The sequence below is a fragment of the Myotis brandtii genome, unplaced genomic scaffold (genome assembly GCF_000412655.1).
Source record: "Myotis brandtii unplaced genomic scaffold, ASM41265v1 scaffold1040, whole genome shotgun sequence".
NCBI lineage: Eukaryota > Metazoa > Chordata > Mammalia > Chiroptera > Vespertilionidae > Myotis > Myotis brandtii.
The window spans coordinates 688,492-713,003 of NW_005353498.1; the positions used below are offsets into that span (position 1 = coordinate 688,492).

At 56.3% G+C, this 24,512-nt stretch overlaps 1 protein-coding gene across 1 annotated transcript in view; it reads right to left on the reverse strand.

The window, feature by feature from the left end:
• The window catches only part of CPAMD8 (C3 and PZP-like, alpha-2-macroglobulin domain containing 8), a gene marked incomplete at its 5' end in the record, with an annotated part of 57,613 nt that overhangs the window by 2,979 nt on the left and 30,122 nt on the right, over positions 1 to 24,512 (reverse strand). Inside the window, 18 exons of the mRNA XM_005856713.1 lie at positions 523 to 707; positions 1,346 to 1,408; positions 1,496 to 1,651; positions 1,780 to 1,916; positions 1,993 to 2,079; positions 3,045 to 3,210; positions 4,080 to 4,154; positions 4,277 to 4,433; positions 6,155 to 6,236; positions 7,687 to 7,863; positions 9,829 to 10,054; positions 10,648 to 10,946; positions 12,517 to 12,568; positions 13,391 to 13,518; positions 13,972 to 14,125; positions 16,799 to 17,030; positions 19,925 to 19,987; positions 23,077 to 23,219. Coding sequence (XP_005856775.1) covers positions 523 to 707; positions 1,346 to 1,408; positions 1,496 to 1,651; positions 1,780 to 1,916; positions 1,993 to 2,079; positions 3,045 to 3,210; positions 4,080 to 4,154; positions 4,277 to 4,433; positions 6,155 to 6,236; positions 7,687 to 7,863; positions 9,829 to 10,054; positions 10,648 to 10,946; positions 12,517 to 12,568; positions 13,391 to 13,518; positions 13,972 to 14,125; positions 16,799 to 17,030; positions 19,925 to 19,987; positions 23,077 to 23,219 — 2,582 coding nt within the window. The remainder of the gene's footprint in view (positions 1 to 522; positions 708 to 1,345; positions 1,409 to 1,495; positions 1,652 to 1,779; positions 1,917 to 1,992; positions 2,080 to 3,044; positions 3,211 to 4,079; positions 4,155 to 4,276; positions 4,434 to 6,154; positions 6,237 to 7,686; positions 7,864 to 9,828; positions 10,055 to 10,647; positions 10,947 to 12,516; positions 12,569 to 13,390; positions 13,519 to 13,971; positions 14,126 to 16,798; positions 17,031 to 19,924; positions 19,988 to 23,076; positions 23,220 to 24,512) is intronic.

Below are 24,512 nucleotides of genomic sequence, written 5' to 3' on the forward strand. Positions count from 1 at the left end.
ACGTGGCTGACGTCCTGCCCTGGTCCTCACTGGCAGGCCATCTGCACACACACGGTTTGCTGGTCATCCGTCAGCCCCTTTCATAGCTGAGACACTGAGGCCATAAGGAGAGGGCCTTGCTGAGGGTTCTGGGCCTGAGGGGAACCTAGTCACTCAGTGCCAGACCTCCGTTTCCCCTTCTTTGACACGGGATGTGGCACTGGCCTCTGGGGCCTGCTCCCCTGTGCTGGGCGTTGGTGACAGGAGGGAGGCTGACATTCAGAGAGGAACCTGCAGACTGCGGGTCCGAGGGGACAGGGTGGCCACCACCCCTGGGAGGGTCGGGAGGCTCCCTGAGGATTCAGGCCTGAGCGAGCCCATACCCAGGTGGCACACATAGTGGGTTCTTTCCGACAATGGCAGGCTGGGGGCCCAGGTCAGGGCAGGTGCCACCATTGGGCTCCCAAATCATTGGTGTTTGCAGCCAATACCGTCTCTGTCAGGGGGCTGGGATTGACACAAGCACAGGGCAGAAGGCCTCACCTGGTGCACACCTCCAGGGTCACCTGGTACTCCTGGTGATGCAGGTCGGCTGCTGGGTCGTCATCGTCAGCTGAGGATGCTGGTGCCGGGGGCCGGGGCCGCTCAGCCTCGGGCTCCAGGAGATTCACGAACAGCTGGAAGGACGGTTTGGCCACCGGGTCTGGCACATTGTAGCTGACATCAATCTGGGGGGTGAGAAGACCGAGTCTGGGGGCTCTGGGAGTGTGTGTGTGGGTGGGGGGGCAAGGCAGGGACAGGTGGGAGAGGCCAGGATGACGATGACAGTGACATTAGCAATGGTTCTGGGGACTACGGTTACCCCATTTAGCCTTGAAATGCCCAAAGCTGTTCAAACAGACCACCATCCCTTTTTCACAGGCCTCAAGCCAGGTCTGCCCGCCTCCAGGACTCTCTTCTACCTCCGCTGAGACCACGGTGCCATCTGGGCTCCCATTTTAGAGATGGGAAGGCTGAGGCTGTGAAGGTCCCCAGACAGACTTGCCTTCTCCCCACTCTCCAGAGCCCGTGAGGCCATCCTGCCCCAGCCCAGAGCTCAGCTAAACCTCAGGACCTGGTGACAAAGGGGCAGTAGGGAGGGCCAGGGGGAAGCCAGTCAAATGGATCTTTTTGGAGGGACTGGACACCCAAGGGGACACGTGGTCACCTTCGTTGGGCCCTGCCTTGGGCAGGGTGGGCTGCATATGGGGTGCTGACAGTCTGTCCTGGGGTCTCTCTCACATACCCACCCCGCATGCTGAGCTCAGAGCTGCGGCCCACCCCTCCCAGGGTCCCGGGTTCCAGATGCCCCTGTGAGCACCCTCACCTGCATCAGGCAGCAGCCTTCACCCTTGGCGCTCACAAACAGCCCGGTGGGGAGGCTGGGGATCTGGGGAGAGAGGACACCGTGATCCCCCCGCAGACACACATGGGTGGGCAGGCAGCTGCCCCGACTCCCAGCCCTGGGAGCACTCACCACGGCTGTCTGCAGGACCTTCTGGTTGGCCCTGTGCAGCTCGAAGGTCTCCTGGTAGTCCAGGTTGGTGGAGGCCAGTGAGATGGTGAGGTTGACGCTGCCAGCGTAGGACAGGATGGCATACTCTGCCAAGGCCTGCAGAGCCACACAGGTGTCCTGGGGACAGAAGGGGAGGCTGCCCTCAGCGCCACGACCAGGCTGGCCAGCGGCCCCTCGGCTCCCCGTCCTGGACGGTGCTGACCCTGCCCAGACCCGAGCCCCTTTCCTGGCCCTGCCCAGCTCACCTGAGTGGAGGAGAAGCCCCCCAGGGCGTTCCGCTGCTGGGACAGCCACTTCACCACGGGCAGGGCCGTGGCCACGTCGCCCAGGAGGGTGTAGGTCAACAGGGCGTAGGCCGTCATCTCCACATCCGCTGAGACCACTGCAACGGGAGAGGTGGCCGCCAGGACCCAAACCCCAGGGCCCACGGCAGGCAGCGGGGGAGGGGCTGGCAGTACCTGCCTGGGGGACCCCGTCGCTGAAGCTCAGGAAGGTGTCCTTGCCCCGATCCTGGGAACCCGTCAGGCTCCAGTGGGTGACCCCGTCTGCAAGGCCAGGACGGATGAGGGCCACACCCCAGGGCGTTCAGCCTGGCAACCCGGGGTGGGCATCAGGGCACGTGGTCTCAAGAAGAGACCCAAAGACTGGGCCCCAGTGGGGGGAGGGTGCCCCGCAGAGATGTGGGGACAGGAAGGGCCTTGGGGCTGTCTCAGATCCGGCAACTACGTGACAGACCCCGCCTTCCTGTACCCCTGGCGGCATCACTAACCAATGGCCTCCCTCCTGGCTAAGCCCTGATGTGTCCCAGGAAGCCACTCCCCACTTGCAAAGGCTCCTTCCCGTGAGCTGTAAAAGGCCCTCAAACCCTGAACAAACCAGGCACCCCCGCCCCCCATCCCTGCATTTAGTCCCAAATAGACACCAAGCAGCCAGCTGGCTGCTCTCAGAGTTTTGCTTTCTAACTTTTTCCCCCTTAAGTAGCAAAAACAACTTTCCAGGGGATGTCTGGAGCAGAAAAGCCAGGGTGGCGGCTCAGCCCCAGTGCGGCTGCTGGGAATATGGGGGGAGGCGGGCGTGGGGGCAGTGACGGGGAGGGGACTCGGTGTGGGGGCGTTCAGAGAGGTCACAGGTCAGTGGTGACTGGCACTCCCGGACACAGGGGGTAGTCATTTTGTAGTTGGGGAGACTGACACCCTGAAGACAGAACGGCCGCCTGAAGCTCACCCAGTGATGGGGGCGGGTGAGGACCAGCCCCTGCCAGGGGTGATTTAAGGAAGCCCGGGGGACCCTCTGCTGGGGATCCCTGAGCAGTGTCCTCCCTGGTGGGGGGTGGGGGTCAGTGTTCCCTATTTCCTGGGGGGAGAAAGTGATGCGCAGGCTCAATCCACGTCATCAAATGACGTCACTAGGAGATGCAACAAACAAAATCAAGTGAGCACGAGATGCCTCCTTATTCCCGTCGCATGCGTTCATGCACTGTTCCCTGGGGTGGCAGGCGCGGGACACCTACCCTGCGTGATGGCCAGGCTGCGGAGCTTTCGCAGGGCCACGGCGGCTGCCGGGCTGCGGAGCAGGGTCAGCGCGTAGGCAGTCAGGGCGCTGGTGTAGGGGTCCGAGGCCAGGGCTACGCTGGACTCCAGGAAGCGCCGCGCTCTGGCAATGGCACCCCTCTCCTCCTGGGGGAGGGGGCGTGGAAAGTGCAGCCCTGAGAGATCACTCTGCCCCAACCCACCCCCCACCCAGCACCCCCACCTGCGTGCCAGGGGACAGCGCTGGATGGCTCACAGCCCCTTGCTTTTCTGTTGGTGCCAGCATTTCCCGAATGAAGTCCGGGCACAGCAGATCAACCCAGAGGAGCTCTGGGGACACAGGCAGAGCGCTGGCCGCCCACCCACCGCCCCTCGTCACCACGCTGGCCTCTGAGACCCACTGCTCGGCTTTTCTCAGCTTCAAGGCCTCGAATCAACGGTCGCCTCCTCCAGAGAGTCCACCAACCCTGCTCACACCCACCCCCCACCCACCCCCCCAAAAAAAGGAGGACGGAAACCCAGTTTATTGTCCAGTGATGGGCTAGGTTCAGGGAAACTGCCTCAAAATAATGGTTAAATGGAGAAATGAGTGATTGGAAGCATTTAAGAATTAGCAAATGAGCCACGTGTTCCCGCGGGCACCGGGGGAGCCGTGGAGTTAAGCTGACTCTGCTTTAGCGTCATGAAGATCGCAGAAGGCAGCTAGCTCTCCCCAAGCTTCCCATCTTCAGACCAGGACAGAGCGTGGGGGCTGCTGTGAAGGTGTGGTGTCCAGATGCAGTTAGCGTCATGAAGATCACAGAAGGCAGGCTCTCCCCAAGCTTCCCATCTTCAGACCAGGACAGAGCGTGGGGGCTGCTGTGAAGGTGTGGTGTCCAGATGCACCCTGTACCTTCCGGGGCAGGCGCCAGGGATGACACAGCAGGGGACCCAGACCCGGGCCTGGCCCGCACAGGCCAGCAGGGGGAACCCCTCCCCCGTTCCTCCCGCCTGATCTCTCAGGCCCCTGCGCTCACCTCCGAGGCCACATCCGTCTCCAGAAGCGCAGCCACCACATAGGCCGTCAGCGGGACTGCGCCATGGATCCCGCCCTGCAAGAGGATTCTCGGCCTCACTCCGACCAGAGGGGACACCCCTCACCGCACGGCCCGGCAGCACCGGGAGCAGGCAGGGCAGGGCCAAGGGACCGAAAGGAGGCCCGGAGGCCGCTCACCTGGATGTCCTTGTTCAGAATCCTGCCTGTGGCTGGGAAGGAGCCGTCCACCTGCTGTTGCCGCACGATCCAGCCCTTGGCGGCCGCCAGCTCCCGGGGGTCGATGAAGATGAAGCTTCGCGCCTGGGCAAAGGACTTCAGGACAAAGGCTGTGAGCCTGAAACAGGACCAAAGGGGCCGGGAGGTGCAGAGCAGGGTCGCCTCCCACGTGCCCGCTTAGGGACTGGGGGATGCTCACTTCCTCATCGGTTAGACAGGTGAGCCCAGTCTGCCCGTCCGGGGCTGCTGAGAGCACTCGGTGGAAGTGTGTGGGCACCCAGCTGGCCCAGCGATGGAGCCCAGTCTCCTTGCCAGACCCTCTCTCTCCAGCACCCAAGCCTTCCTACAAACTGGTCCAGTCCCACCTCCCCTACCATGTGCATCAATGGTAAAACTAAGAACGTGGCCTGGCACACAGGAGCACCCGCTAAGTGACCAAGTGAATGAACGAATGAATGAATGAACGTGAAATGAATGCATGGGTGCACAGGAAACCATCTGTAACTGATCCCGGGTTTTAAGGCTTCGAGGCTGGATCCTCCCAGTCAAGTGTTTAGGGAGAAGCACTGAGAGAGTGTCCGTCCCGATGGATACCCGGCTCTGTGCTGAGCACGCCCACATCCTATCCCACTGTTTCTTGGATCCCGGTCCTGGATGTAGAGTGAGGAAACAGGCTCAGAGAGGTTGGGCACCTGGTCTAAGGGCACACAGCTCACAAGAGACACAGCCCCGTTTTCCCAGCTGCAGGTGGATGCTGCTGCCGCTGCCTGTGCTTCCTGTAGCCTCATCCTAAAGGGCTCTTCACAGGGGAGGGGGAGGGAGAGGCCTCTGAGTGTCACGTCGCAACCACAGTGGACCTGGTCTTGCTCACTGTGTGCCTGTGCACAGGGGAAGGTGTGTGATGAGTCACAGCTCACTGTTTCTGACCGGCGGAGGCCCCTGGGGGCTGCTGGGGCTTGGCCAGCTTCTGAAGAAGGAGTCAATGGCTCTGGCCACCCGGGGGCGGTGTTACTGTGGCCGTGCATCAAGGGCTTTCAGCAAGACAGGGCCCTGGGACCAGAACTGGGACAGTAGACAGGCTGCTGGGGGATGGGAGACTGGGCAGGTCACCAAGCGTGGGCCCCTCTGGAGCCACATGAGCGACTCCGTCACCGCAGGGCTCAGCCAGGCGTGTCCCATTGCCCCGGGCCTAGGCACCGTGGTTGTGCAGTGGACGCTGTCGGCTTAAGGACAGGGCATCTCCACACCCACAGCTGCTGCAGGTGCCACCAGGCTGGTGCTTTGGGAGGAGGCCTCTGGGGACAGTTGGGGGTGCCCTACAGTCTCTGTAAGCCCCAAAGTGGCCGGGGCAAATCCACAGACTGTTATGGTCCGAGGATCCCAGGGAACAAGACCTGGGTCTGCCCAGCCCCCCACTGGGCCTGCCCTGGTCACTCCAAAAGTCAGAGGGAGCCCCTTGCCAGGGAAACTGGATGCCAGGCCATTCCTCCCGAGCACCTGACCCAGACCTCTCCAGCCTTCCCTTCCTGCTCGGGGTCCCCATCCTCAGGTCCAGGGGGCCCGAAGGAGGCCCAGAGTGCCCAGACCTGTTCCCAAAAGGCCGGAGAACCGGGGGCTCCGTGTCCAAGGAGCTCCAGTCCCAGGGGCTCCGGGTCCCAGGGGCTGCGGCCACAGCAGCAGAAAGAGTAACAGTAGCTCCCACCACCCCCACCACACCCAGGGCCAGGCAGAGTCTCCACTTGCCAGGCAGGCTCCTTGTCACCCTGGGGTCAGGCCCCGAGTCCTGGCCTCGCCGTGCTGGACGAGGCCCTCTGTGGCAGCGCCGGGCGTGGGACTCACCACATGCTCCCTGAGGCGTCCCGCTCCCCGAAAGCACTGTAGGCGCCATCCCGGTGCTTATAGGTGAGCTGCCGCTGGTAGCCTGTGGGGCAAGCAGAGGTGAACGCATCCTCTGCTGAATGGCCTGGCCCGGGCCGGCCCATGTCCCACCCTGGGAGCCACAAGCCATGCCACAGCCACATCGGGGATCCTTGAAACTGCCCCATCACAGCAGGGCTGGCCAATGTGCACCATCTCGGGGCGACGCCCTCTGTCCCCAGGAGTAGGGACTGCTCCGCCCGATGGAGGCACCACAGTGACCAGAGCAGGAGAGCGACGGGGACAGGAGGGAAGGAGGGAGGGAAGTCAGGCAACTACGGGGGCCTCCAAGCTGGGCATCAGGTCTTATTGCGAGGCCAGCAGGGGGCATGGGCAGTGCAAGCCCTGCAAGCGATTACAAATTGATCAGATCATGAGACTCAGAAATTCCACTCCAGCGATCTTCCGCATGTCTTTACCCAGCCCAGGAATGGGACCATGTGTGCAGCACCATCTAAAAGTCCCGAGCTGGAGACTGCCCCATGCCCATCAACACGCACATCGTGGTCCCTCTACACAGCAACGGGAGGTGAAAGGACCCCGCGTCCCCCAGCTCAGGGAGCGACTCTCTCTCTCTCTCTCTCTCTCTCTCTCTCACACACACACACACACACACACACACACACACACACAGCGCAGGCAGGCTCACACTGTGGATGCCCTGGTCAGAGCGCCAAGAGCAGAAAGCTAATCTGTGCTACTCAGGGCAGGAGAGTAAACCCAGATCCAACTCCGATAATTATAGGACTTTTTCTATTCTAAATGTTTTTTTATAATATTACTAGAGGCCCGGTGCACGAAATTCGTGCACAGGAGGGGTCCCTCAGCCCAGCCTGCACCCTCTCCAATCCAGGACCCCTCAGGGGATGTCCGACTGCCGGTTTAGGCCTAATCCTAATTGCTCACCTGCCTGCCCGCCTGATCGCCCCTAACCATTCTGCCTGCCTGCCAAATCACCCCTACCTGCTCTCCCCTGCCAGCCTGATCACCCCTAACCATTCTGCCTGCCTGCCAGATCGCTTCTACCTGCTCTCCCCTGCCAGCCTGATTGCCCCTAACTGCTCTCCCCTGCCGGCCAGATCACCCCTAACTGCCTCAGCCCCCACCACTGTGGCTCTGTCTGGAAGGACGTCTGGAAGATATCCAGTCTACCCAGTCTAATTAGCATATTACCCTTTTATTAGTATAGATTATATTGCTCTTGTTGGTTAAAAAAAAAAATCTACATTTTTAAAAGATGCTGTTCTTTCCCCTGGCTGACTACCAGCACTCAGAGCCTTGTCCTCACAGGTGTGGACCGAGCTCCTGCTGACAGTGGCCGATCAGGCCACCGGAGTGGCCTCACTCAGCCACTTCTTTCCCTCCCCCCATCTACTGTGCCTGGCGTGCGGGCCCCCCCGCAGTCATGGCTGCCTTCCTCCCCACACCCTCAACCTCGGCAGTTCCCCCAGTACCTTGTACCAGGTGATCAGTCGTCTCCCTCTCCACTTCGGGGCTGAGCTGCCGGGTTTTCTGAAGATACTTCAGGACAAAGACGTTGGGCGCAAAGTGGATCATGTTTTGCTCTCCACAGCCAAAGGGCAGCCGCAGGAGGCTGCTGAGGTGGCTCAGGGTGGGCCCCATGACGTCTCCTGGGGAGAAGGAAGGAGGGCTGGGCTGGGGGCCGGCCTTGCCAGGGTCCTCGCTGTCTTTGGGGTAGCTTTGCAGAGGTGGGAGCCCACCTGTGGCCTAACAGTGGCCACCCCCACCTCCGAATGCTGGTGCTGCCATTTGAAACTGGACTGCACCCTGTCCAGTCAGCCCACCTGATCTACCAGCTCTGGTGGCCACTTCATACACACCTCCCTGTGTTCCTTAGCTTGAACTCAGGTGTTCTTTCTCTGCTTTTTCATTACACTAAATGCTTTTTGCTTTCTGGTTTTTTAAACAGGTACATTCAAGGCTATGAATTTCCCTCAAAGTATGATTTTACTGCACCTCACAAATAATAATGCATCAATACAGCCATTTAGAATTCTAAATCATTCTAAATATTTTTTCTAACTTTTAATAAAAAAGGTGATTTTTAAAAATTGATTTTAGAGACAGAGAGGTAAGGAGAGAGAGCAAGAGAAAATCAATTTATTTTTCCACTGATTTATGCATTCATTTGTTGATTCTTTTTTTAAATATGCTTTTATTGATTTCAAAGAGAGGAAGAGAGATATAAACATCAATGATGAGAAAGAATCATTGATTGGCTGCCTGCTGCACATTCTCTATTGGGGATCGAGCCTGCAACCCAGGTATGTGCCCTGACAGGGATTGAACTGTGACCTCCTGGTTCATAGGTCAACACTCAACCACTGAGCCACACCAGCTGGGCCATTGGTTGATTCTTGTATGTGCCCTGACTGATGGAACCCACAACCCTGGCTTATGGGGATGCTGCTCTAACCAACTGTGCTACACAGCCAGGGCAGTATTTGGATTTTTAATAAAAGTTTCCATATATGTCGGTGCATTTTTAATTTTTTTTCTTTTACTTCTGGTCCTTATTCTCATCCCTTCAGCACTGTGTCTTCCTCTTCTTGGCCTCTCTGTCCCCAAAATTGCTGAGGGGCCCTCCAGAATCCCCACTGTCCCCTGCTCGCACCTCCTTTCCTTCCTTGGCCTTTCCTCCTGTCCCACTGCAGCTGCCACTGCTCCTGCGGCCTCCTCCGTGGTGGGGCTGCCCGGCTACTTTCTCATCGACCCCCTCTGGGTTCCCCGCTTCCTCTCTGCCCTCTGCCCTCTTGTGTGGAAGGCACTGGCACGCGGGGCCAGCCTTCCCCTCCTCTCCATCTCGGCCCACGTGCCTCCTCACCTACACCCTTCACCTCCATTTGGGCCACTAACCCTCCCAGCCACCTCTAACTTAACCTTGTACTTCAGAAATCATCAACTCCAATATCTTCTGATGCAGCCACAGCCATCAACCTCCCTGAGCCCCAGGGCTTCCACTCTCTGATGTCAGAGACCTAAGACCCCTCAGTCAGGTCTGTCTGCCCCCTCCTGGCCTCTCCTCTTCTCCCCACCCTTCCAGCTCCCAACATTAGATGGATCACACAGTGCCTACTTCCCACTCCCATGCCTGAGCTACAGAAGACAATCCACAGCCCTAGAGACTCCGGTCACAGCCTCTTGCCCCTGTTCAGCCAACGTTCTAGATGCCTGCCCCTCTCACCACGACCCCCACTCCCCTCCCTGTACCTGGCTGGTTTCACCTGGCCGTTTGGCCTTCTTTGCCCATCGCCCCAGCTCCGTTGCCCCTGGAGTTTATCACCTGTCCCTTGGGGTCACCCTACACAGGGCTTGGACCGGGTAGGTTGGACCTGCCTTCTCGGCCAGACAAGGAGCTCCTCAAGGGTAGGGTTGGGATCACCTCTGGGACTGTCCCCAGAGCCCAGCATGGAGAAGGCACTAGAAACTACTTGTCAGGTGAGAGTGGGGGTGTGGCTGGAGGCCCCGGGGGCACAGGTTCCCAGCAGAGCCCAGTGTGACCTGAGCCTGAAGTAGCCACCTGGCCCTCGGGCTCCTGCCCCATCCTCCCGAGCCAGGCTGCGGAGCAGACACACCTATGAGGGAAGCGGCCGCCCGCTCCGAGCCAGGGATGGCGCTGTGTGGGACCCCCAGGGTGAAGGCCTCGCTGTAGCTCTCATCCACCTCCATCTTCCTCCAGATGCGGAACTCGCCCATGGAGCCCCAGCCGGTGGAGAAGCCAATGAACTGGACGTCTGGGGCCTTGGGGAGGGTCCAGGTCATGATGACAGACTCGTTGGATGGCTCTGGACCATACCCAACCTGCAAGAAAGAGGCCAAGGCTGCTGGAAGCTGGAAGAAAGCACGCAGTGGCGCTCAGGCAGCAGCAACACTGGCTACAGGGCCAAGGTCAGAGAAGCCAGAGGTTATCCTATCCATTGAATGGCTAACAGAGACACAAGCATGGCATCCACAGGTTCCGAAGTGACCAGGCTCCCTGGAACCTCTGGGCCTTTGCACGTGCTGTTCCCTCTGCCTGTTCCCTCTGCCAGGAACATTCTTCACCCTGGTTTGCCCAGTGGCCTATGTCCCTCCTCTAGGAAGCTGTGTTAGCTGTTCTTTTCCTATGGCCCCCCTCCTTGGATCAGAAAGTACCCTGAGCCCCTTTTGGACCTGTTCACATCCACTTTCTTTCTCCCTAACCACCCACCACCACTCAGCTCCCAGATTCCCAGGCGCTTCCTCTGCCGTAGCTCTCACCGCAACTCCAGGAAGACTGTGAGAAACTCGAGGTGCCGCCCTGTGTCCATCCTCCCTCCTCCCCAGCCCTCCTCAGAGCCACACACAGAGCGGGAAGCAGTAAAGGTCAAAGAACCACGCGGTTCCCATGCCCAGCCAGGCCAGCCCAGCCGTGCCTGGATGAGCCCGCCGTGCCAGCTGATCCAAAACGTTCGGAACTCATCCCAGGAGAGGATCTTGGCCGTGTGTGTGCCGGCCACGGGCTCGCCCATCTTGCTGGTGGAGATCCAGGACCTGGTGTTCTGGTGTCCCCCCAGGACGATCTCAGTCATCCCCGCGGTGTCTTGGGGCCCGGGGGACAAGGCCACGCGGGCGTCGTTGTGGGCTCGCACGGCCAGGTCGAAACGAGTGAGGCGCTGTGGCCGCTGCACGTACTGGAACTCGTACTTGTTGGGCGTGGAGATATGAACTCTCTCTGGATGGAGGAAAGGAAGAGGGGGCATTGTGGGTCGCCTGAAGGCCCCCGCCTCCCTGTGCCTGCTCCTGGAGCCGAGAATTGGGACAATGGGGAGTGGGTCTCACTGTGGCTCGGCCAGCAGCTGCAGAGGCATGGCTGCTGGCGGCTTAACGACGGCTGTGCCAACAGCACAGGATAGAAGAAGTGCTCTCAGGGATACTTCCTGCAAAAGATGCACAAGACCTGTACCCTGGGAACTGGAAATGCTGCTGAAACTAAGGAAGACCCAAGTCAGTGGGGAGCCAGATATGTTCGTGGGTCTGAAGACAATATTTCAAGATACTAATCTACAGATGCGATATCATCCCAACAAAACCCCAGCAGGGTCTTTGGAGAAATTGCAAAGCTGATTCTACATGGAAATGCAAGACCTAGAAGAAGCAAAACAACTTTAATAAGAAAGAATAGAGCTGGAGGACTCACCCCATACGACACTGAGACTCTAAAGCTACAGGAATAGCCTGGCTGGTGTGGCTTAGTGGTCGACCATCACCCTATGAACTAGGAAGTCATGGTTTGATTCCCGGTCAGGGCACATGCCTGGGTTGCAATCCCCCCGCCACCCAGTAGGGGGCATGCAGGAGGCGGCCAATCAATGATTCTCTCTCATCGATGTTTCTATGTCTTTCTCCCTTCCTCTCTGAAATCAATAAAAAAATCCGCCTCCTGCACACCCCCCCACTGGGGATCGAGCCCGCAACCCGGGCATGTGCCCTTGACCGGAATTGAACCCAGGACCCTTCAGTCCACAGACTGACACTCTATCCACTGAGCCAAACCAGTTAGGGCAAAAATATATGTATTTTTTAAAATTCTCAAAAAAAATAAAATAAAGCTACAGGAATCACAAGAGTGTAGCTTTGCTGTCAACATAGACAAATCCTCAATGGAACAGAACAGGGAGTCCAGAAATAGACACACACATGTCTGAACAACTGACTTTCAACAAAGCTGTGAAGGCAATCCCACAGAGAAAGAAAAGTCTTTTCAAGAAATGGTGCTAGAGCCCTGGCCGGTAGCTCAGTGGGTTAGAGAGAGAGAAACTTACTTGTTGTTTCACTTATTTATACATTCATTGGTTGATTCTTGTACATGCTCTGACAAGGGATTGAACCCACAACCTTGGCATATCGGGATGGCGCTCTAACCAGGCATAATGCTAATTTAAGGGGCGTCAAGGTAGACCCCAGACCCCCACCTTCTGGAACTCACTTTAATTTCCCATGTCCTCCTCTGCTGCACCAAGATCTGGGTCTCCCTAATTCCTCAGTGTCACTCTAACACCCCTTCCCTAGACCTTGGGCTCTACTCCTGCCCACAGTCACTTTTCTCATTGGCATGGACAGTCTGTAATTGCGTACATTCACTTCCTGTGTGGCAGGTGCCCAGCCCTCACTCTGGTTTATGGTTGTCCCCAGACAGAACATCTCAGTTCTCTGCTGCTGGGTCCTCAGCCCCCAGGGAGGGTGGCTGTCTACTTAGCAGCTGGAGAGCTGCGACACTGCAGGGGTAAGGGCCGGGGACTCACCGTTGGGACAGAAGAAAGCACTGTAGGTGTACGTGCGGGGAGCTCCTTCGGGCTGAAACAGAGAAATGGGGGAAACAGTGTTGGCTGGCAGTCAGGAGAGGGTGCAGTGCCCTCCCAGGGCAGCGGCTCCAGCTCTGGACACTGCAGGGTGATGCTAACCTCACAGGTACACAGACAAGGACTGGGCTGCCCACCTCCCAGGTGCAGGGGGGGAAACTGAGGCTCCCGCCCCCTTCCCTGGGCTCTAGTCAAACAAACTCACCAACCAATCCTGGACTTGTCATGCTCCCCACACCCCCACTGGCCCTCCTGGCCACCCTCTTCCACCGGCTGCCAGCCCAGCGTCCCTCTCGGGGTGGAGAGCACTATGCCGTGAAGGCTGCCGTGACCTAAGGCCCCACCTGACGTCCCTCAGCACCCAGAAGGGGAGGCCTGCATCTGCCAAGCACAGATTCCCCTTCCCACTGTCTGCCCCAAGCACCCCTTGTCTCCTGTCTCTCCCGCTGTGCTCCCGCTCTGCCCCTTCCACACACAGCTCCCACATAGCGGGAGACAGCGTCAAAGGAGGCACCCGGAACTGAACCCAACAAATACCCCTCAGAGTTCGGTGTGACCAGCACAGCCCTGTGGGCCTCTCAACTCTCAGCACCTCTTTCATTCCACAAAACTAGTAAGCGGGGGCCACGCTTCCCTAGAGAACCCAGGCTGATTCGCCACAGCCTGCTCTGCGCCAGGAGAGGGGCCCGATGCTGCAGCCTTCTGGCGAGGGGCCCCTCACCTGTCCAGGGTCCCGAGGGCCCCCTGCTGAAAGAAACCAGGGAGTTCCCAGGGAGCCGAGCCCTGACCCGGTGCCCTGGGCGAGGGCGTGGCTCACCTCCACGATCACGCTGCGCCGGATGTTGTCCCTCCCGGCGGGGACCCTGTCGGCGTAGCTCTCCTTGGCCTGTTTGCTGGGCTTCCCGTCCCGGCAGCAGCCTGTTTCTCCGTAAGCCAGGACTTTGGCTGCAGAGATCTGAGTGCTCAGTGCTGCTCTCAGAGCAGGGAGCTGTCCTTCCCCCCTTGTAGCATACATGCACATGTATGTGTGTGTGGGCACGCACATGTGAAAGCTGCATGGTTTGTGTGTGTGCATGTGCACACGTGTGTCTGTGCATACGTGCGTTTGTGTGCATGCATGTGTGTTTGTACATGCATGCATGCACACGTGTGTGCTACACTGGTTTGGTGCCTTAAGAACCCGGCTCTAGCAGGTAAGGCCTCAAGCCCCACCCTCAGAGGCCGCCTCCCCCATGTCCTGACCATTCCCTCTGGCCTGTCTCCCCAGCTGCTGTCCTGCCCTTCAAGAGGGCCCTCACCGCACCTGCTGCCCCCCCCCCCGCACCTCGCCCATGCCTGTGGGCAGGGCCTGGGCCCCTGGGCGGCCTGGAGGGGGTTCCCAAAGAGCAGGGCCCTCACCTGTGATGTTGCTGAGCCCCAGGTCGCTGAAGGACAGGACCACCCAGATGGGCTCCGTCTCCCCAGAGGCCACGCACAGCTTCTTGGTCAGATGACGTTTGCCGGGATGCCCGACGAACCGGGTGCCCTTGGGAACGGAGATCTGCACATACACCTGCAGGGGGTGGGCTCATGGTGCCCGGAGTCTGTGTGACCCCCAGCACACCCACCACCCGCCGCCACCGTCAGCCTGCCAGCCTCCCCAAAAGCCGTGCCCTCCCTGGAAGCCCCCTTTCCAGTTCTAACCAGAACCAGTACTCACAGTGTCCCGCTGGGAGCCCCCTTCCCCCCTCAGCTCTCCACATCCCCCAGGTCTAGCTCCCCCCTCAGACCAAGACCAGTTCAAGGGCCACCTCTCCACAGCCATCGAGTGACGAGCCGCCCCCCGTGCAGGCCCCACAGAGCAGCCTCTGAGACTCTCCAACCACCGAGGTCCACAGCATCCTAACAGCTCTGCGTGCGCATGCGTGTGCACCATGTGTCTCTATAACCCAAATCTAGGACAGGCTCTTTGCTCCACATCTGCTTGTCCGGCCAGCAGATATGAAGTACCTCGTGGGTGCAGGTGCCCTGCTAGGAGCTAAAGAAACAGAACTGAGTGAACCACTGAGCCTGTGGGAGTGAGCGGGACCCGGCTGAACTCGCACACCCAGTTTATAGATAGGAAAACTGAGGCAGAATGGCTGGCAGTTTAGCCAAGCGAAAGCCCAGAGGGGCCTCTGAGGAAAGGGAGGCACAGGTGTGTCGAGACCACGCCCCAACCCCCAGCAGCCTCGGCGCCCTTCAGCTCACAAATTCCAACCCCTCCCGCGACAGACGTCCCCATTTTTCAGGAAGAGCCAGCAATCTGTTTGGGAGGAGTAATGTCTCTTGGTTTTCACAGTGTCTCTGGTTTGGGGCCACAGCTCACATCTTCTGTTGTCCATGTGAAATCAGCCAGAAGCCTTGGGGGACACTGTGCACCTGGGCGGGGCCTGGAGAAGGCCAGCCGTGTCCCCAGCGCCCAGCTGGCCGGGGTGAGGCTGACACCGAGCTGGACCCCTGACCCTGTGCCCCGCTTACCTCTCCGCCCCGGCCCCAGTTTACAGTCGCTGCCCCCGAGAGCTGCCTCTAACCATGGGGAGCCCTCCTCGCCTCCCTTCCTCTCACCCTCCAGCTGGCATCCAGGCTGAGACGGGGCTCAAAGATGACAAAGTCAGGGAGGATGGGTGCCCCTGGCCTCCCCAAGCTGCACCAAATCAGAGCCCCCCAAACACCCCTTCCCCACTGTGCCCCTACCAGATCTTGGCCCTCCAGGGTCCCTCCACCTCACCTACCATCCTTCCCTGTCACCAGGTTCTGAAATCCCCAGCCTCCAAGGTCAGCCTCCTCCAGGGGAGCTGCTACGGGTTGAACTGTGTCCCCCAAAAAGATATGTTGAAGCTCTAACCCCCACTACCTGTAATCGTGACCTTATTTGGAAATAGGGTCATCAAATTACAATGAGACCCTAATCCAACATGACTGGGGTCCTTCCTTATAGCATTTGGACACAGACATTCACAGAGGGAAGGTGGCCACGTGAAGACAGGGGCAGAGATGGGAGCGACGCAGCCATAAGCAAGAGGAACACAAGGGTTGCGGCAGGAGAGCCAGGCGACACTGTCCCTCAGAGCCTCTAGCACAGCGGTTCTCAACCTTCTGGCCCTTTAAATACAGTTCCTCATGTTGTGACCCAACCATAAAATTATTTTCGTTGCTACTTCATAACTGTAATGTTGCTACTGTTATGAATCGTAATGTAAATATCTGATATGCAGGATAGTCTTAGGCGACCCCTGTGAAAGGGTCGTTCGACCACCAAAGGGCCTCATGTTGTGACCCAACCATAAAATTATTTTCGTTGCTACTTCATAACTGTAATGTTGCTACTGTGATGAATCGTAATGTAAATATCTGATATGCAGGATGGTCTTAGGCGACCCCTGTGAAAGGGTCGTTCGACCGCCAAAGGGGTTGCGACCCACAGGTTGAGAACCGCTGCTCTAGAACGAGCCCCCTCTGCCCACACCTCGACCTTGGACTCTGGCCTCCGGAACTGTGAGAGGATAAAGTTCTATTGGCTTAAGCCACCCGGTTTGTGCTACTTTGTCACGGCTGCTACAAGAAACTGATACAGAAGCCTTTCCATTCCCTCCGAGAGGGAGCTGTGGCCCCCACTGCACACCGCCCCACCCCAGACGGGTGTATGCATTTCAGTGTCCAGAAATAAAGACTGATGCTGCAGCTGCGCCTGTTCATGTACATACCGTCTACGATGGCTTTCCTGCTACAACAGCCGCGACAGAGACCACTATGTACGCTCAGGCCCTTTACAGAGGACCATGCAGGCCCGGAGTCAGGCCAGGTGGCTCCATGGCATGTGCACCGCCCTCCCCCGCCCCACCAGGCACACATCCCCACCCGGCCCCGCCCCAGCTTCCATGGCTGGTGAATCAGAGGCCGATCCCATCCTGCCTCTGCCTCCTCAACAACACAGATGCTGTCCCCGCAGTCCCCACCCTGTGTCCCCAATATCCCAGATGCTATTCCCACGGCCCCAGGATGGCCCCCCTTCCCATACCTCCCCGATATCCCAGATGCTCACCCCACGGCCTCCCCAGGATGACCCCATCTCTCCCCTGCTTCCCTGATAGCAAAGATGCTGTGCCCCTTCCAACATCCCCCCCGGAAGACCCCACCCGCCCGCTTCCTGATATCATGGGTGCTGCCCCCGCAACAGGAGGGCTGTGGGGGGCGGGCTCAGTACCTCAGCGCAGGTGCCCATGTAGTTGTAGATGCTGAGCGGGATCTTGACCTGCTCCCCGCGGACCACCTGGGGGGGCAGCGTGAAGTCCACAAAGAAGGGCTTGAAGGTCTTCAGCAAGGAGGGCGTGGCGATGCCCAGGCCCCACGCCGAGGACAGACCCACAGCCTCGCCCACCCAGCTGGTGATGGAGTCGGGGACCTGCACACGGAACGTCTCCTCGCCAGACGGGTCGCTGCGGAAAGACGGACAACCTGTGGGCCCTTCTCCGGGGCCAGGCTGCAGCGGCGAGGTGGGGACAGATGATTCGAGCCACAGGGCCCTAGCCCAGGGAGGCACCCCATGCAGCTGGGAGAGAATCATTTAAGACACCATGAGCGTGTGACAGCAGAGGACGGCCCTCTGCCCCGACTCGCTGTGATCAGAAATCTGAATGGCTCTCAGGACGAGAGCCCATAGGGACACAGGCCCCCAAATTACGGGTTCAGAGGTACAAACTTTAGCAGTGCATGCTCCGCCCAGTTTAGGGGGGAAGAGGGGACCAGTCACTTAGGGCATGCTGTGAGTCCCAGAAAGGTGTGTGCACGTCCTGACCCCTGTACCTGTGAATGTGGCCTTATTGGGAAACAGGTCTTTGCAGATGTTAACATGAGGTCATGCTGGGTTAAGTGGTCCCTAACCCAATAGCAGGTGTCCTTATAAGAAGGAAATTCTGATACAGAGCGGGAAAGGCCATGGGGAGACAAGGCAGACACGGGCAGAGGGCCATGGGGAGACAGAGGCAGACACTGGGGTGATGTGGCCTCGAGCCAAGGACACCTAGAGCCCCAGAAGCTGGAAGAGACAGTGAAGGATCCTCCCCCAGAACCCCCGGAGGGAGCTCAGCCCTGCCGAAGCCTTGCTCTCCGACTTCTGGCCTCCAGACCTGAGATAATAAGTTTCTATTGTTTTAAGCCCCCGGCTTATGATCATGTGTTACTGCAGACCCAGGAAACTGATACCGTAACCGCCCCCAAAGGAAAGAAAGAACATAAAAAGCCTTACCAACAATTTTTAAATTGATCACATGACACAACAATATTTGGGGCATATGTAAAATACGTAATTCAAACGAACTCCACCTGTTTCTTTTTACCCCTCTGACATGGCACTAGGCCAGTGATGGCGAACCTTTTGAGTTCGGCATGTCAGCATTTTTAAAAACCCTAACTTAACTCTGGTGCCGTGTCACATATAGAAATTTTTTTATATTTGCAACCATAGTAAAACAAAGACTTATATTTTTGATATTTATTTTATATATTTAAATGCCATTTAACAAAGAAAAATCAACCAAAAAAATGAGTTCGCGTGTCACCTCTGACCCACGTGTCATAGGTTCGCCATCACTGCACTAGGAGGTTTGAAATTACATATCAGACAGCACTGCTCAAACCCGCCCCAGATCCTCCCTGCCCCCGCCAGGGGCACGCTGATCGCTCTAGGATGGCTCTGGGGACAAACCCTATTGTCTCCTTTGCGGTTCCAGGATGTCCTTTGGCGATTTGCCTTGGCATCTGGTGCAAAAGAGCTCGTTGGAAAATAAAACCTTTAACCCGAGGAGAAGCCTGAGAACGGAAGCCGGAACCGCACCTGGGCTGGCAGGGGCCAGACTGCTGCTCCTCACCTGCCCGTCCACCTCTGTCCACTTCCGGAGCCTGACCCAGCTGGGCCTCGCGGGGCAGCCAGACACCCCAGGCTGCAGCTTGCAGAGACCACACTGCCCGTCAGGCCCCGCAGTGCCTGCGAACCTATCGTCCCTTCTGTGAGGGTCACACGCTGAAGCCCAGCCTCTTCCCAGCTGGCAGAACGTTCATGGCTTCGTATGGTCACAGCCAACAGAGGGGGAGGGAGCACCTCAAATCTCAAGTCTCAAATCCCTGGTTGCAACCCTGTGTGGCTCTCCACATTCCCCACCACAGCCCATGCTGCCTTCACCCCCACACACCCCCTCCCCTAGGCCCTCCCAGCTCACTCCAACCTGTGGGAACACACCACCCCTCCTCGCCCCCAGCTCTTGTCCACGCCGGTCCTGCCACCTGGACACCTTCCCTTTCTTGTTTGTCCATCTTGTGGGACTCAGCTCGGGCTCCACCTGCCCTGGGCGCCTCTCCAGCTTCTCCAAAGGGCTCCTCTTCCGCCTCTGGAGCCCCGTGCCCAGCCCGTCATGAGAACCTGAAGCTTCGGTAGGATTGGTGCCAGGACTGGTACCACATCACCCCTTGTCTTGGTACCATTCCCGGCACCAAAAACATCACCTAGCACCCAGAAAGCAGGTACATAACTGAGTGATGATGGCCAGACAGCGCATCTTAAAGTCTGGGGTCCCAGAGCAAAATGCAATCATCTGATCTATTCTGACCAGGAGTTAAGCCTTCCCACAATGGGCACACACACATCAGTGGAAGCAGCCCGGGGAACCCTGGCGGCAAGCTCGGTTCTGCACGGAGCGCATGCCATGTGCCTGGTGCCACCTCATGCCTAGAAGAGGGACCTGGCTCAGGAGGCGGCCCCCCGATGGCCCGGGGTCTGAATTTTCAGGCCACACTGGCTTCTCAGGGCAGCCACCACTACCTTCTGCTAGTGCCATCGGGGTCTCATACTGAGCATTGCAAGAAAAAAGCCGATGGCATCCGGCAGGAATTTGCCAGGGCACTGCTGCTTCAAGAACTAAAAGGAGGAAACGGTGGGAAGGAAATGTGCTGAGAAAAGCAGCCTGTTTTTTGGGCAGGAGTCCGAGTCCCCTGAGGAGTGAGGCGGAGGTAGGTGGGGTCGAGTTCATGTTCCAGGGAACTGTAATCGTTTTAATGGGCTCGTTATGCAAACAGGGCGGATAGAGTTACCCCAAGAGGGGGCGGTGAGAGGCACAGAGCCCTTACATTTTAAATGTCATGGGCAGATGTCAGAGGCTGCAGCAGGATTCAGGGCTGACTTCATGGCTTTGGGTTTTATGTGTTAGAAAAAGATGCCCCAGGTCTCACTCAGATGTGGGTGTCGAGCTGCAGGCGAACCCCCTGGGGACCACCTGGACTTATGTGAATGCCTCGGCGCGGCCCACAGAGACGGCGAAGGAAGGGAGTCTTCCTGTACCTGATGTTGAGACAGTGCCAAACCCAGGTTTCCGGGAAGAAGGTCCGTCTCCTCTTCTCTGCTCTATGGGGGGGAAAAAGAAGTAATTAAAGTTTCATTGTCATAACTTCATTCTGTTACCTGGCAGGTTAGCATTCTACTCCATTAGGACGTAACAGGTTAATTCTCTGACTCAGCAGGGCTAACGTTCTACTTGATTAGGGCTAGAAGTGAGGCATCGAAGGCTTGGCAGAGTCACCTTAAAATGAGAGCGCTTCAATTCTGCATTTAGAAGGTAAGCGGGGCGCAGGGACGACCCCAGACCCTCCCCTTGGGCTCGCCCTGTTTTTCTGCAGCATCGCATGGAGCTCTTCCCCGCCCCAACCACTCCCGCTTCCTCAGAGCGCCTTTCCTCCTCGGTCATCCTCAGAAGCCTCACAGTCCACCTTCTCAGGGGGCTGAACCTTCACTTAAAAATAACGAGAAGCCCAACTCGAAATTTAGCAAAACGGCTCAGAATTAAAAAATGGTCACATTCTTTCAACCTGCAATACCTCTCCTGGGAATGCACCCTGGAAATACCCACAAACACCTGTGCCAGACAGACAAGATGGAGCAGTTCCTGGCAGCCCTGTGAGAATTAGCAAACAGCTGGACTCTCCACCAGCAGGGGGCTGGTTAATCACATGACACCACACCCACACAGCAGAACATTATATGTCCGTGAAAAAGAGAGAGATAAGCATATACCGTATGGATGGGTAGGGACTGTCTCCAAGACTTACTGTTGACTTAAAAAAGGGAGGTACAATCAGTATTATAGTCTTCTCCCATTTATGTTTTTTTTTAATCCTTATATATGCACCCCAAATTCTAGAAGGGTATCTAAGAAATTACCGGCCATAGTTGTCTCTAAAAAGGGAATAAGAGACTCTGGAGATGGGAGACTTCTGCTTCACTGTATAACCTTTCATACTGTTTGAAAAAATTTTAACCACAGGCACATGGTTGAAAAAACATCCTGTCCTCAGATTAAGAATGTTGCCCTAGCCGGCTTGGCTTAGTGGATAGAGCGTCGGCCTGCAGACTGAAGGGTCGTGGGTTTGATTCTGGTCAAGGGCATGTGCCTGGGTTTCGGCTCAATCCCCAGTAGGGGGTGTGATGGAGGCAGCTGATGAATGATTCTCTCTCATCATTGATATGTCTCTCTCTCTTCCTCTCTGAAAACAACAAAAAAAAAAAAAAGAATGTTATCCAATTACAAAAAGGCACAGAACACCTGCTTTTTAAGGCATTTCCTGTGCCTTTTGCATTGGGATTTACAGTTATCCTTTTGTGGTTTTGGGGTTCAGAAGGCTGCTTCCAGGCCAAGCTTTCGAGGCCCCTGGGGCAGTGGCTGACTGGTGGAGCCTGAGGGGCAGGTACTCGCCTCCCTCAACCAAACCACATCCCAGAAATGCCTCTGTGTGCATCCAAACGACCACAGGAGGAGCCTGGTCTGCCACGCCCTGATTTGGAATTTGGAAGCTAAGATCCTGTGGGCCTGCCCTACTCCTGCTAAATGAGTGGCCCAGGCAGGAAGAACCCAGGGGACCCAGGCATCCAGCAGCCACTGCAGAGGGGGCTAGCGCATTGGGAAGGCTCTCAGTTTAGGCAGAGGAAGCTTGAAGGGTGAAGAGGGCTTTCATGGGTAGGCCCACCAGGGTGGAAGGCCCTCTGGTCCATTTCTGGTTCAGAAAAAGGGCTGAGGAGCCTGGGGCCCATCCTCAGGGTCTCTGGAGAGACCCAGATACTGAGGGACTGCTGACTACATCACCCCATTCCTGGCCCCCTTTGGCTGTGTGCCCTCTCTCAGAGGAAGAGGTGGGAAAGAGGACATCCAAGGCTTGCCTCCCCTGTCTCAGCTCATATGCCCTTAAATCCAGAGAGTGGGGAGGCAAAGTCTTCAGGGCACCCTTCCCCTTCCCAAGCTGGCTGGCTGACCTGTGATTGAGAACCTAGTGGCAGAAGCAAAGGAATGAAGAGGGTGGGAGAAAAAATAGGTAGGCAATAGGGGAGCAGAAAGGAAGGGACAAAGGGGGAAACAGGAGAGAAGAGAAAACATCACCTCCAGTATAACAAAGGTTTCCATAACTCCAGGGACAAAGCCACAAATCTGAGGAAGATATGTGAATGCCTCTCTCTCAATAACTGATAAATTAGCAAACAAACAAACAAAAGATGAGTAAGGATATGGAGGATCTGGATATCACCATCAGTAGACTTGACCAAAAGTATGCCTAGAGAGCCCTATACCCAATGATAGGGGTTAGGATATTCAAATAGACATGAGCATTTACAAACACTGGCAATATAGTCAGTCTCCAAAATAAAAACCAGACAATGGATATCATACAGACCATGCTCACTGGATATGATTCACATTTGAAAAAAATTTACAAAACACATAAAAAAATCACTTGAAATTTTTAAAAACTTCTGGACAATTCACAGCTCAGAAAGGGAATATTCTGAGCTATAATGAAAACACGTACAGAACAATTCAGGTGCAGCCAAAGCAGTACTCTGAGGGAAATTCATAGCCTTCAAAAAGCTTAAACATTTAGAGTTAAAATAAGAAAGATTGAAAAGTAATTATTTGGTTTCAACTTGAGAAGGTAGAGATTTTGAGAGGAAGGAGGAAGAGAAAGAAAAGGAAGCAAGGGAAAGAGAAAGGGTAATAGAATTTTCTAAGCAGAGTCTCTGGGAGATGGAGGATCAAGCCCCAGCTTCCCTCCCTGTCCTGATCCTTCTCTCCTGATGGATCTTCCTCTCTCTACAACCCCAACCCATGCACTGGGATGTGGCTAAAAACGGGGAAGGGTAGAGCTGAATACTCAGTGCCCAGCCCACTAGGTAAGTGGTGATTTTGTCCCCAAGAGGACAATGGGTGATGCCTGAAGACATTTGTGCTTGTCACAACTGGGGGAAATTGATGCTACGGCCATCAGATGGGTGGAGGCCAGGATGCTACTCAACACCCTACAGTGCATGGGTCAGCCTCACCACAAAGAATGATCTGGCCCCAGCCTTTTTTTAAATTTTTTATTAGTTTTTCTTTTTCTTTTTTGGCCACAGCCTTAGATGTCAACAGGGTGAAGTTAGAAAACCCTGCTCGAGGCAGCGGCAATTACCTGGGAGGCTGCCTGGAGGATGCCACTGCCACCAGGCTCCCTGTGTGGGGTTGGAAGGTGTGGACAGCCTCGTCGGTGTATAGGCCACCATCCTGCCGGTGGTTCAGGCTCACCAGGTCAGTCATCACCACCAGTCCTGTTTCCTAGACAACAGACAACAAGAGACCCACAGCGGGGAAGTGGATGTAATGTCCCCAACAGTTGTCATCACCCTGAGGCCACTGACCCAACATTGCTTCTGTGTCATGGCCCTGCCTGCAGCAGGCTTGGTGACATGGACTGGGGGGGGGGTCATGGCACCCAGTGACCATCCAGGACAGAACAGAGGAGAGGCCAATACATTTGTGGCTCAGACGGGCAAATCCACAGAGACAGAGAGCAGATTGGTGGTTGCCAGGGGTGGGGAAGGGGAAATGGGGAGTGACTGCTAATGGAGATGGGGTTTCCTTTTGGGGTGATGGGAATGGTTTGGTACTAGATAGAGGTAGTGGTTGCATGGCATTGCAAATACACTAAAGACCAATGAATTGTTCACTTTGAAATGGTTCAATTTCCTGTTGTGTGACTTTCACACACACACACAAAATCAATTGTTGTAGAGTCTGATCCAGACCAAGGGCCAGTGACTGTCACAATTATCTTCCTCACTCTGCTAATTATTGGGACAACTGGACTGAGGGGAAGCCCCGTCCTGGACTGGCCGACTCTGCTTTGTGCACAGAAATGCAAACCTAGTTACTCTGACTCAGAAACAGCACCTCCTAATTCCCAAAGCTTTCAGGACCCAGGGGTTCAAATCGCCCGGAATTCAACAATCATGCAATTGAAACTTCATTTGTTCCAACATAGGTCTACAGGTATAGAGAGATATGTAATAAATATATTTTAGCTAACATAGCAAAATAAGTCATTTATTCAAATATACTATATATGTTTTATATATGTAGTTTTTAAGATAATCTTTAAAACTATTACAGCAAAAGGTTAATTGTGAGATCTAGGTGGTAGGTATACAGGTATTTATAAATTTGTTCAACTTTTCCAAATGTATGGAAAATTCCATAGTAAAAACCGTGTGTGTGTGTGGGGGGGGGTGCCTTTTTAAAACGGGAAGAAAAGCACCTTCAGATGGGACATGCATTCGAGTGGAGACCATGGGCATGTAAGGTGGGCTCCCAGCCTGACCTAGACTGACAGACCTAGACTGACACTTGTACACATGGCGGCTGCCGGCACCAGCCCCGCCCTTGTAGGCAGGAAGGAGAGGGGTGGACAGGAGCTACAGATGTCATTGCCTGAGCCCACCACCTGAGAACACAGCCACCTACTCCCCATGTGAAGGTTTTCCTGAACATCACTGCTCCCTATCAAGTTCAAGTTGTCAGTCCGTGCTGAGAACCGTTCTGCTCTCATCTGCCTTGCACACTGGCGGAGAC